Raw genomic sequence first — 12,007 nt, 5'->3', positions numbered from 1 at the left:
GTGGGGTGCGCCTTTAATCCCCAGTACTTGGAGGTGGAGTCAGGCAGATCTGTGAGCTTGAGGCCAGCCGGGTCTACATAGCAAATTCAGTCCAGCCAGGACTACACACCAAAACTGTCTTTAAAAGTTCATACAGGATCCCAGTGCAATGGTGCACACATGTAATCCCAGCACTCTGGGAGGCAGAGGCAGGCAGATTTTTGTGAGTTCGAGGCTAGCCTGATCTACAAAATGAGTCAAGGACAAACAAGGCTTCACAGAAAAACCCTGTCTCAAAAAACCAAAAAGTACTTATTAAGTACTTTAACTAGTCCAGGCTTCCTGTAGAGTCTTGATGGCTTTTGAGATGAGCAAGGATTCTGTGGGAAAACAGATGAGTGAAAAAGATTCTGGAGTAACATTGTACTAACTTGAACACTTACCAATATTTTCTCCGTAGTCTCGTTGAGCATGCAGTCTGGGCCAGCTACTACGCTAGACACCAGGATGCAGCAGCACTGGGGCTAGACAGTATTCTCAGGGAGGTGTAGGCTTCTTCCTGAAAAAGTCAGCTGGATCTTGAGGCTGAGAAGAGGGAGGTGGGTCTTTTGGCTAGAACATAATTATTGCCTCTTCTCAGGTGGATGGGGGTGGTCAAACAGCATCTCTAGAAGGAAGTCTCATCTCCAGGTCTAGGCTGGCTTTATTACTACACACAGCTCCCGAGGCATTTGTTTTTAGACTTCTTGGTTGCATAGAATTGGGGTGCAAGATAGTCTACTTGAAGTGCTAGAGCAGCCAGGTGTGCTGCTGTGCACCTTTAATCCCAGCAATCAGAGGCAGAGGCAGGTGGATCTCTAAATTCCAGGACAGCCTGCTCTACAAGAGTGAGTTCAAGGACAGCCAGGGTTATAGAGAAACCCTGTCTTGGCTCCCCCCAGAAAAAAAAAAAAAAAGGATGAAAGAAAAACAAAATGCAGGAGCAGCATATGGGAGATGGAAGTAAGAATTGAAGGCAGCCTCAGTAACAGTGAGTTTGAGGCCATCCTGGGTTATAGGAAACCCTGGGGGAACTGGTTGTCCCTTGTGTGTGGTACTAGCTTGGTTCCTCAGCATCTTCCCCTGCTACCCCTTTGTTTTTTCAAGGGAGGGCTTTGCAGACCAGGGTGGCCTTGAACTCACAGAGATCTGCCTGCCTCTGCCTCCCTGAGTACTAGGATTAAAGGCATGCACACAGCCCAAGGTTTGCAGCTGTCACAGAGGCTAACTTGATGTCAAGTACCCAGGGTAGAGGAAGAGCCTATGCCTTACCATTGAACTGTGGTAGGAGATGGGAAAATGAAGTTATGTTATTGTCTTCTTTTGGTGAAATGGTTTGCAACACAAGGTGTTTTGTGTTCAGTACAGATAGTTTGTGGCACACAGAACAAACAACATGGAGAGCACTCTATGTGGTTTTCCACTAACTTCATGTGCAACTTGGGTGCTCCTCCTGTGCCCTGTCACGCAGGTTACCATTTAGGGGAATGCAAACTAGCCTGAAGGGCATGGGGTTAGCAGGATTTCAGCTTGGTGTAGCAGACCACATGTAGGGTAACCTGAGGTGCTACCACACTGTTTTGCGCAAGTGAGTTGACCATGTCTTCACTACAGCCTAGCAGGTGGGCAGCACATAGGTAGACACCAGGGGAGGGGCAGCCACATGCTGAGGAGCTGGCAGGTGCTGCGTGTCCACTCTGGACCTTGCTTTTGGCAGGCTTTTCCAGGATTAGGTGATGCTGACATTTAAACTGTTGTGTTCTCCTGACCCAGCCAGATCAGAAGCCCCCACTTGTTACTCTTTTTTCCCTTCTACTCTGCTGTGATGGCTTCTGCCCTTCCCCACAGACCTCAGCGTCGCTACTACCTCCCAAGGCCAATCCTGTCCTCAGTGATGAGGCTCTTCCCTCAATTTTTCTTTTCTTTTTTTTTTTTCGGTGGTAAGGATGAAACTTAGGGCCTTATGTATTCATGTTCAATTTTACCTCTTAATTTTATACACTATCCTAACCCCTGACTCCCCAACTACCTGTTTATTTCCTTATGTTCTTTGCAGCTTGAGGTCTTTAGCAGGTTGGTTGTTTTGTTGTTAGTTTGTTTTTGGTGAGTGTGTGTGTCCTTCCTACTAAATAAGTTTCTCAGCTAGGCAGTAGTGGCATAAACCTTTATTCTCAGCACTCCGGAAGTAGAGGCAGAGGCAGGTGGATCCAAGTTCAAGGCCAGGCAAACAGCATAACTTCTCTGTTTATCCCATGTTCTGGATATGGCACAGTAAGTTGTCAAGGAGATGCCTCCGATAAGAGTCGACAATAGAATGAATTTCAGTAAGTTGTCAAGGAGATGCCTCACTTGAGTCGACAGTAGACTTTGATGGGACCACTGCTCCTTTTCCCGCTAGAGGAGTCTGATGTCAGGGAAGGATAGTAGAAAGTTAGCGTACTAGTGATCGGACAAGCCCGTACACAGGTGCAGATTCACAGACCTGCCATGAAATCGCAGCAAGTGACTTGGGTCTTCTGGGCCCTTGTTGCTCCCTCTAAAAGGATTAAAGGTAAGCTGACCCAGCTGGACACAGTGGTGCACACCTTTAATCCTAACACTCACAGAGGCAGAGGCAGGCAGATTGCTGGCTAGCCTGGTCTAAAAAGCAAGTCCAGGACAGCCAAAGCGACACAGAGAAACCCTGTCTCCAAATAGAAAAAGCAAACAGACAAATAAAAGGTAAGCTCACCTCTAGTGGTGGGCTTAGCCACAGGCAACATTAACTCACCCCCACAGTGGCCAGGGCTCTTTTATTTGTTCTTTTTGTATTGGTGTGTATGTTTTTTGTGTACATGTTTTTTGTGTGGGTGTGCGCATGTGTGCAGGTAATATGCATGTGTGAGTATGAAGGCCAGAAATTGATGTTGGATGTCTTTAATGCTCCACCTTATTTTCTGAGACCAGGCTCTCACTGGAGCTGGAGCTCACTGGTTGAAGTGAGACTAGCCAGCCAGAGAGCGCCAGAGATGTTCTGGCTTCCCCATGCCCGGCTCTGGGGTTACAGGTTCACATCTGCTAGATCTCCAAACTCAGGGCCTCATGTTTGCACAGTAAGCACTTGACTGAGTCATCTCTCTTACCTCACCTTCCCCCACCCCCCAACCTGTTTTGAAGGTTATTTCTAGCTTGGTAACACCTGTCCAGAGTCCTGGTGAAGAGAGAAAAAAGACAAGGGACCTGGTCATCTCTTATTTTAATCTTCTGTCCTCAATTCAGAATGAACCACAGGTGCGTGTGGCCCAGCCTGGCTGGCTGTGTCCCTGTGGACCATGCTGGCACAGTGCTCAGACTCTTCTCAGGGCTCAGGGTGGAATAAGTACTCCATTACTTGTTACATCCAGCTGAGCCCTCGTACCTCCTTGGTGCCTCCTACTGGCATTTCTGTGCTATCAGGGCCTACTTTCATGTAGCTGCCACACTAACTCACTGTCCACAATCAGAGGCCTTTTCTTTAGAGAAACCATTTCTGAACAATGGTTTTAATTTAGGGGGGAAAGGGACAAAAACAAAACTGTACACAAAAAAGGATGGCCGAGTTTCTCATACCCCAAAGAGTGCCTCAAGGTCACAGCTGTGCAAAGTCCCCTTTGTGCTGCTCCAGCCACTGGTCCAAAGTCTGGGCCTTGGGGTTGAGTCGCAGGGTCAGATCAATGTTCCGGTCAGGTTTCAGGGCATAGAAGCGGAACATGTTGGCCAAGTCTCGGGCCCCCACGAAGCCAAGCTTCTCATATTCTTCAGGAGTTGTCTGGAAGCACAGAACCCACCATGTCTGCCTCCTCCACAGCCGTGGTGATGCCTGGCAGCCTTAGCTTCCCCCGAGTTCTGGGAAACCAGGGTGGACTAGGTGTCACCCAACAGTGCTTTGGCCCTGCAGTCACCACCTCGGGTCCTGTGAGCCCCTGTGAACACTAACAAGGAAGCCAGAAGCATGGAAACTATGGCTCCTCACAGGCTACCTGACACCCATTAGTTTAAAGACTTCTTTCAAGGTCATGAGATAAAAAGCCATCACTGCCTTTCAGAGCTGAGATCAGCACTATCACTTCCTTTTGAATGAGCCAAAACTATTCTTTTTTTCTCCCAAACCCAACCTGGACTCCTGTGCTTTTCAGATCCTCCACAGTCCTGGATTAGTCCCACCTCTTTAAAGCCACATGGCCACCTAGCGCACTTTAATGAACTAATTTTAATTATAGCCACCCCCGTCCCTGGCAGCTTTCTCTGTGTAGGCCTGGTTGTTCTGGAACTCTTTCTGTAGACCAGGCTGGCCTTGAACTCAGAGATTTGCCTGCCTCTGCCTCTGGAGTGCTGGAATTAAAGGTGTATGACTCGTAGCTTCAAATGCACATTTTTTAAGGCACTAAGCATTATACTAAAAAAGCTTGGGGCTGGAGAGATGGCTCAGTGTTAAGAGCACTGGCTGCTCTTCCAAAGGGCCAGGATTCAATCCTAACACCTACATAGTGGCTCACACTTGATTTCCAGAGGAACCAGTGCCCTCTTCGGGCCTCCACAAGCACCAGACATCCAAGTGGCACACAGATGTACACACAGGCAAAATACCTATACACATAAAATTTAAAAAGGGCCAGGTGGTGGTGGCACACACCTTTAATCTCAACACTTCAGAGGTAGAGGCAGGTGGATCTCTTGAGTTCGAGGCCAGCCTCATCTACAGATCGGGTTCCAGGACAGCCAGAACTACACAGAAAAACCCTGTCTTGGAAAAAAAAATTTTTTTTAAGGAAGTTCTGTTCATTATCATATTTATTTCTTACAGCAATACTTGAAAGTAGATACTATTAATACACCTGTTTACAGGAAAAACAAGGGTCACTGATGCCAGGCACAGTACAGTGGTGTACACCTGTAGGCCCAGCACTCGGGGAGGCAGAGGCAGGTGAGTTTGAGGCCAGCCTGGTCTACAGAGCAAGTTCAGCACAGCGAAGGCTACAGAGAGAAACCCTGTCTCAAAATAACAAACAACAAAGTCATTGAATGTGCCCAAGCTCCCATGCTAGCCTTAAGGGCTGGAACCAGGTTCTGAAGCCAGAAGCCCTGGATCTGCTCCCCAGACCCCACTTCCCCTTGGTGTTCTGCTTGGGTCTGTGGGGGAGTTTTGTGGGTATTTTCCAGAATTCTTTTTTTTTTTTTTTTTTTTTTGGTTGTTTTCTGGGTAGCTTTGTCTGTCCTAGACTCACTTTGTAGACCAGGCTGGCCTCGAACTCACAGAAATCTGCCCAGCTCTCCCAGAATGTCTTTAATGAACAGGCTTTAGATTCGTAACAGCAAGGAGAAACATCAAAAACGGTGTACCCAGTGGCCTGGACAGGAATCTTGAGGGTCAACAGAGAGGACAGGAGATATAAGGGGCAAATCTATCTTTGCAGTTCTTGCTTCAGTACACACCCTGCTTAGGAGCTTGACAGACCCTGAGATTTCAGCCCTCCTTAACTGGACCTCGACTGACCATTCTTGGAAATGTCTGTCCCTTTGGTCAAAACTTACTCTGACATGTAAGCTCCCAGGAACAGTAGGACATTAATTGTGTCCATGAGCTTACACTTAAACCTTGCTTTGAAGGGTAGAAAGCTCTAGATTAATGGTTCTCAGCCTTGTAAATACTGTGATCCTTTAATACAGTTACTTAGGGTGACCAACAACCATAAGATTATTTTCTTTTCCTTTTTTTTTTTTTTTTTTTTTTTAATTTTTTGAGACCGGGTTTCTCTGTGTATCTTTGCCTGTCCTGGACTTGCTTTGCTTTGTAGACCAAGCTGGCCTTGAACTCAGAGAGATCCGACTGCCTGTCTCCCTGAGTACAGGGATTACAGGCATGGGCCACTGTGCCTGGTTCATTAAGATTATTTTCATTGTTACTGCTATGAATCCTCAAGGGGTCGAGACCCACAGGTATAGTGGCTCACACCTTTAATCCCAGAACTCAGGTGCATCTCTGAGTTCAAGGCCAGCCTGGTCTACAGAGTGAGACCCTGTTTCAAAACAAAAACAAAACAAAAGAACAAACAACAAAAAAATAACCGTTTGGGAAGTTAGCATCTTGCAAGAGCTGGGGTGCCACAGCTCCGGGGAGGGAGGAACCCACCTTGGCATGGTGTACAGCTTTGCCGGTGTGCCTGCTGAGCAAAGCGGCGTACTCCTCTGCGGTGTGCCTGCAGGTACTAAGCCCAATGTTCTGCCCCACATACTCTCCTGGCTTCTTCAGCAAGCTGAGCACCACGGGGCCCAGGTCACTCACAGCCATTCCATCCATGGGGACATCGCCCATGGGCAAATCTATGAGAACATGTAAGTGTGACAGCAGGAACAGAGTTCCTCAGGGATGGCGCTTCAGCTGGCTTTCCCAGCAGCCAGTCCTCTGGGCAGCCACACATATCTGTTAGTCTTTATCTTTGTATGGTGCCAGCAGTACTCAGGTTCTGCAAACCAAGTCTTTGCCAGGGCTCTGTTGTTCCCTGGGTAGGTAGGACTCCCAAAGTCCATGCCAACACCTGTATCCTCAGAGAAGGTGATATTCACAGTGGGCAAAGAGTGGCCAACAGAACACTAGCTGGCTGAGGTTCCCTCCAAGCTGGGTCAGGACAGCCAGTTTGTTTACAACTGGACAGCAGTCACCATCTCCATATTCTGCTTCCTGTTCTGAGAACAGCAAGAACTCTGGCTGGTTTTCTCATTACGCCGAGAGACCAGTGTTAAACCCATTTCACTGCACATAAAGTCTAGGTCTACCCAAAATAGATGACATGCCCAGTGTCAAGCCTAATGCCAAGGAGCCTGGGCTTAGACCAGACTGATCTGATGACAATCCTACTTTTCTTGGCCACAGCTGTTAGTTCATATGCTGAAAACTGTTTCACTATGTTGGGGGTTAAGGCACTTACCCAACAAGTAGCTCTTTCCATCTGCAGCTTTCTGGGGCAGAAAATAGGAAAGGAGGTTCTCGAAATAGCAAGGCAGCCGCACACTGGTCATGGGAACACCGATGTCTCGGAAATATTCCTCCACTTCCCCTTTGCCATCAAAGTGTCCTGCTGACAGCTTCCCAGCTGTCAGCTTCCTGATGTTCTCCAGGCCACTGTAGACCACATAATGGAGGCCCAAGCGTTTGGCTAAATCTGCTAGAAGCTTACCCTGGTTAAGCAGGAAAGGAGAGACCACAAGGGTAAAAGGAAGGGCATGTGTCCCTGACTCCCCTCCCCTACTGCTGGATTAACTCCATGGCTGCCCATCTGTGATGCTAAGAGCCAGATCCACCCATCACAAGGAAGCCCTCTGCTCTGGAATAATGCTCACATTCGGCAGGATGCTACGTTTGCAAATTCAGGATCATCTTTAACATGGTGGGTTTTCTTCAACCACAGACCACTATGCATGCTAGGGGAAAGTGAGGCCAACCTCAGCTACATGAGACTCCGTCTGAAAAAAATTGAAAACTTTGAAAAGGGAGCAGATCTGCCTTGGGAAGGGCACAGAAGCCTTTTTGATGTGTGTATCCTATCTTTGTGGCTGTGGGACTCGGACTACTTCATCGGACGGCTCAAAGTCATCTTGGGAGAATATACAGCTTGATGATTAGGCACACGGGCCACCCAGGTTCATGTGGGCTGAGATGAACTAGCTGTGCGATCCAGGACAGGTGGTCTAACCGTCGTGACCCCACTGGTTAATAACAATGACCCATGCCATGAAAGTTGGCGGTATATAACTGCTGCCTCCCAAAATATATGCCCATACCTTAACCCCTGCAAACTTGTGAGTGTGACGATTTGGGGACAGGGGCTTTGTAGGTACAATTAAGAGTCTTTATATTTGATCATCCTAAATTAATCACACGACTCCTAAATCCAAAATAAATATTCTCCTAAAAGTGAGCCAGGATCTGGAGAGGTGGCTCATCAGTTAAGAGGCCTGGCTGTTTTTCCAGAGGACCCAGGTTCATTTCCCTGTACCCTCACAGCCGCTCACAACCATCTGTAACTCCAGTTCCAGGATTCACAGACATAAATAAAGGCAAGACACCTGTGGTGGTTAGAATGAGAACAGTCCCCATAGGCTCAGATATTAGAATACTTGGTCCCAGTGGTGGGACTGTTTGGGAAGAATTAGGAGGTGTAGCTTTGTTCGAGAAGGTGTGTCACTGGGGATGAGCTTTGAGGCTTCAAAAGCTCACAGCATTCCCAGGTAACACTCTTTGAACCTCATGCCCATGGATCAGGCCACTACTCCAGTGCCATGCCTGCCTGCCGCCATGCTTCCCACCATGATGATCACAATGGACTTCAACCCTCTGGAACCATAAGCTCTAATAAACATTTTCTTTTATAAGTTGCCTTGGTCATGGTGTCCTCTTTACAGCAAAAATAAAAATAAAAAGTAACAAAACCAATACCATAAACAAATAATAAAAATGTAAAAACAAGCCAGAGCCAGACATGATGGCATATATCTATAAATTTAGCATTTAAGATCACAAGTTCCCAGGCCCACTTGGGCAACATAGCAAGACCTGGTCTCACCCCTCTCTGCCAAAATAAAACACACAAGGAGAAGCCATGAGACTATGGAAGCAGATAGCAGTATGACATAAGACACAAGCATAGGCATACCTAGAGCCACAAAAGCTGGACATGCTGGGGAAGCATTCTTCCTCAAGCATTAGAAAGGACTAAGGACCTTGCTGACACCTCAACTTGGATTTCCAACTTTTAGAACTATTAGACAATTTCTGTGGTTCTGAACTACCTGGAGTATAGTTCTCATGGCCACAGGGAGCTCACAGGGGTTTCCCAGGACTAAGAAGAGAAATCTGTTTCGACAAGATCTTTGTCCCATGTGCTGTGGTATGTATGTGGTTTAGTTCCTGTTGCATGGTTTAGTCTGATGCGTATTATTGCCCTCTGTGTAAACCTGCCTGAGCCTATACCTGGGCAGGACAGAATGGGGTAGGTGTGGCTTTGGAGAATCCCAGGAGGAATCATGGGAGGAGAGGAAGAAGGAGGATACTACAATGGGTTAACATGGAGAAGAAACCAAGTGGGGCCAGGAGGAAGGACTCCAATGGTGTAAAAAGGCCCAGAGGAAGAATAAATGCAAGTATTTATAAGATTATGGATGGAAGATAGGATGGCTAAGGAGGATGGCATTGGATGGGGGCTGGGAGATGGCTGGTGAGGGGATTCAGACAGCATAGGTAGGAATTCTGCCTGGCCCAAGGTAAATAAGGCAATTATAAGTCTAACAGGGGTCTGTGTCTCATTATTTGTGATAGTGGGCTAGATAACACCGCTGTGATAATCATAAGGCAAATAATAAACGTTATATAGCACAGCACATTTACTTACTACAAATCCCACAAGGGTTTATAAGGTATGCAGAAGGTGTGTCCTCTATCAAGAGCAACAAGAAAAAGAGCAGGACCTGAAGTGCTCAGTCCTCCCTGTCAAGTCAAAGCTGCCTCCTGATCAACTGGGTCCCACGCACCTTGTCTAGGACACACTAAACCAAGCCCTGGTCTCCTCACACCCTTACCTGCTGGACTTCTCGGGCCTGACTGCACTTCTCCCAGTAGTTGGTCACAATGAAGGCGGCATGAGCTCCAGTCAGCGCCAGCTCCATGCTAGCCTCGTCATCCTGGTCCCCTTGCACTACTTCAGCACCTTGGAGCTTTAGTTCTTTGGCTGCTCTCTGCTCAGGGTTCCTTGTTACCACTCGAACCCTGAACGTCCCATCTTCCAGCAATGTCCGTGCCACCGAGCCACCTTGGGCACCTGTAAAGAGTTTTAAAAAGAAGGGGCTGGAGAGATGGCTCAGTTAAGAGCACTGTCTGCTCTTCCTAAAGGACCCAGGTTTAATTCCCAGCACCCACATGGCAGCTCACAATTGTATGTAACTCCAGTTCCAAGGGATCTGACACCTTCACACTGATGCACATTAAATAAAATGAAATAAATTGAAAAAAAAAGAATCTCTGGGTCATAACTGCCAGAGTCAGTGACAGAGGAGAGCGAGCCTAGAAGGGATTGCTCCACCAAAGCAAAAAACGCCCAAGAAACATGAGTCTCTTTAAACTATTTTTAGGTTTTCTGGAGGTTAGTTTGTTTTGTTTTGAGACAGAACCTCACTGTGTAGCCCTGGCTGACCTGGAACTCAGATGTAGATGAGGCTAGCACTGAACTCAGAGATCCATCTGCCTCGCCTCCTGAGTGCTGGGATTAAAGATACCCACTACCACAGTCAGCTTCTTTACTAGTTTTTTTTATGTTTTGTTTTGTTTCGAGACTTTAACTTTCTCCTCTGGGATTCCTTTGTTTTATGTCTATGACAGTTCGCCTGTATGTGTTATGTGCAGCACATTTGTGCCTGGTGTCCACGGAAGCCAGAGGCGGGTATTAGGTCCCCTAAAACTAGAGTTACGGACAGTTGTGAGCTGTCACATATGGATGCTGGGAACTGAAGCCGGGGGTCTTTGGCAAGCAGCATTTTGTTTTAGCCAAACTGGAAGCAAGCTTGATTTTACTCGGGTGCACCAAGGAGCTAGCCAGTTACTGCCTCTTAAGTGGGGATGGAGAGACCAGTAGGTCTTTACCTTTTTTTTTTTTTTTTTTTTTTAGGATTTATTATTTATACAGTGTTCTGTCTGCATGTATGCTTGCACGCTAGATGAGGGCACCAGATCTCATTACAGATGGTTGTGAGTCACCATGTGGTTGCTGGGAATTGAACTCAGGACCCCTGGAAGAGCAGTCAGGTTCTTAACCTCTGAGCCATCTCTCCAGCCCCGGTCTTTACCTTTTAAAGGTGTATGATTCAAGGGCTGATGGTGTATTTTGGTCGTAGTATGTTTGCCTAGAATCTATGATCCCTAAATTCAATCCTGAGCACCACACACACAGAAAGCAACAAAGGAATAAATACATAACAAAATGCTTTTTTTTTGTTTTGTTTTGTTTCGTTTTTTTCCAGATAGGTGTCTCTGGGTAGCCCCTGAGTGTCTTGAACTTACTTTGCAGACCTCGAACTCAAAGAGATCTGCCTGCCTCTGAATCCCCGAATGCTCGGATTACAGGCATGTGCCACCATGCCAGCTGGAACAAAAATTATTTTTAATTTAATCACTGAATCGTGTAACCATTTTTCTCTAATTCTACCCACCGTGTGTCCTGGACCCAAATACGCCTCATCTCTATGAAGAATCACTCAACCAGGCGGTGGTGCCACACGCCTTTAATCCTAGCCTTTACTCTGAAGTCAGAAGCAGGAGGGCCTCCGCAGACCTTGCCAGGGCTGCTTCTCTCACCTGTGGCTCCAAAAACCACCACCAGTTTCTTATCGGCCATGGGGTCCAGGGCCCAAGGAGCACGAATCCGAGAGGCCTGGGGTGGCAGAGTTGGCGAAGGGCGGAGCGGTCCGGTCCCTGAACACGTTCCGAGATGCTGTCCGGGACCTCAGCTCGCAGGTTCCGGAGCACAACAAAGGCTAAGAGCAGAAAGGGGAGAGAATGGGGTTTGGCGGGATTCGCGGGGCTACAGCAGAGTCCACTAAACACGGGGGTAGGGAGGGGTGGATACAGGCCTGCGCATGCCTCCGGGCTACCCAAACGCAGCCCCTCCGGGCTGCGCCTTGCGTGTGGCTGGCCAGCTGCCAGGCTTCCGAGCGTCTGCGGTTCTGGTCCTGTCCCTACTCTTGTTCACACAACCTGACCTCCCCCTCGCCCGCTGGCCGGGTGGTTCCTCCCTTCATGCTCCCGCTGTTAAAGCTCCGGGTTTGAGCACACGGCTCTAGGTGTGCTTATCCCTTTTGGCTCGAGGGCACTTGGCAGGTGACTGTCGTGGGGGTGGGAGGTGGGGATTCTGCTAGACGAAATACGTGTCTCAGCTTCCAGAGTGCTGGGATTAGAGGTAGGATAATTACCATGCGTGGCTGACGA

General features: G+C 47.9%; 1 protein-coding gene across 2 annotated transcripts; it reads right to left on the bottom strand.

Moving 5' to 3' along the window:
- Positions 1 to 2,168: 2,168 nt before the first annotated feature.
- Positions 2,169 to 11,732, bottom strand: Nmral1 (NmrA like redox sensor 1). 2 transcript variants are annotated; one of them, XM_055604476.1, is made up of 6 exons: positions 11,378 to 11,687; positions 9,610 to 9,848; positions 6,963 to 7,212; positions 6,167 to 6,357; positions 3,607 to 3,805; positions 2,169 to 2,422 (listed from the first exon to the last, which is right to left on the bottom strand). In XM_055604476.1, the coding sequence occupies exons 1-5, from the start codon at positions 11,415 to 11,417 to the stop codon at positions 3,626 to 3,628; spliced, it is 900 nt and encodes a 299-aa protein (XP_055460451.1). In that variant the 5' UTR covers positions 11,418 to 11,687; the 3' UTR covers positions 2,169 to 2,422; positions 3,607 to 3,625. The 2 variants fall into 2 exon arrangements, with proteins under 2 accessions (XP_055460451.1, XP_055460452.1); XM_055604477.1 differs by lacking the exon at positions 2,169 to 2,422 and having other exon boundaries at positions 3,727 to 3,882; positions 11,378 to 11,732.
- Between the last annotated feature and the right edge of the window lie 275 nt (positions 11,733 to 12,007).

The sequence above is a fragment of the Psammomys obesus genome, unplaced genomic scaffold, assembly GCF_907164565.1.
Source record: "Psammomys obesus unplaced genomic scaffold, mPsaObe1.curated_primary_1811, whole genome shotgun sequence".
Lineage (NCBI taxonomy): Eukaryota > Metazoa > Chordata > Mammalia > Rodentia > Muridae > Psammomys > Psammomys obesus.
This window is presented reverse-complemented; position numbering and strand designations above follow the sequence as displayed.

Excerpts from the sequence above, each read along its gene's own strand:
- Nmral1 (XM_055604476.1), bottom strand. The coding sequence starts at position 11,417 with ATGGCCGATAAGAAACTGGTGGTGGTTTTTGGAGCCACAG. Across the intron at positions 7,213-9,609 it reads AGGCCCGAGAAGTCCAGCAG|GGTAAGCTTCTAGCAGATTT; the intron begins GTAAGGGTGTGA and ends CTGCTTAACCAG. Across the intron at positions 3,806-6,166 it reads AAGCTGTACACCATGCCAAG|ACAACTCCTGAAGAATATGA; the intron begins GTGGGTTCCTCC and ends CTGTGCTTCCAG.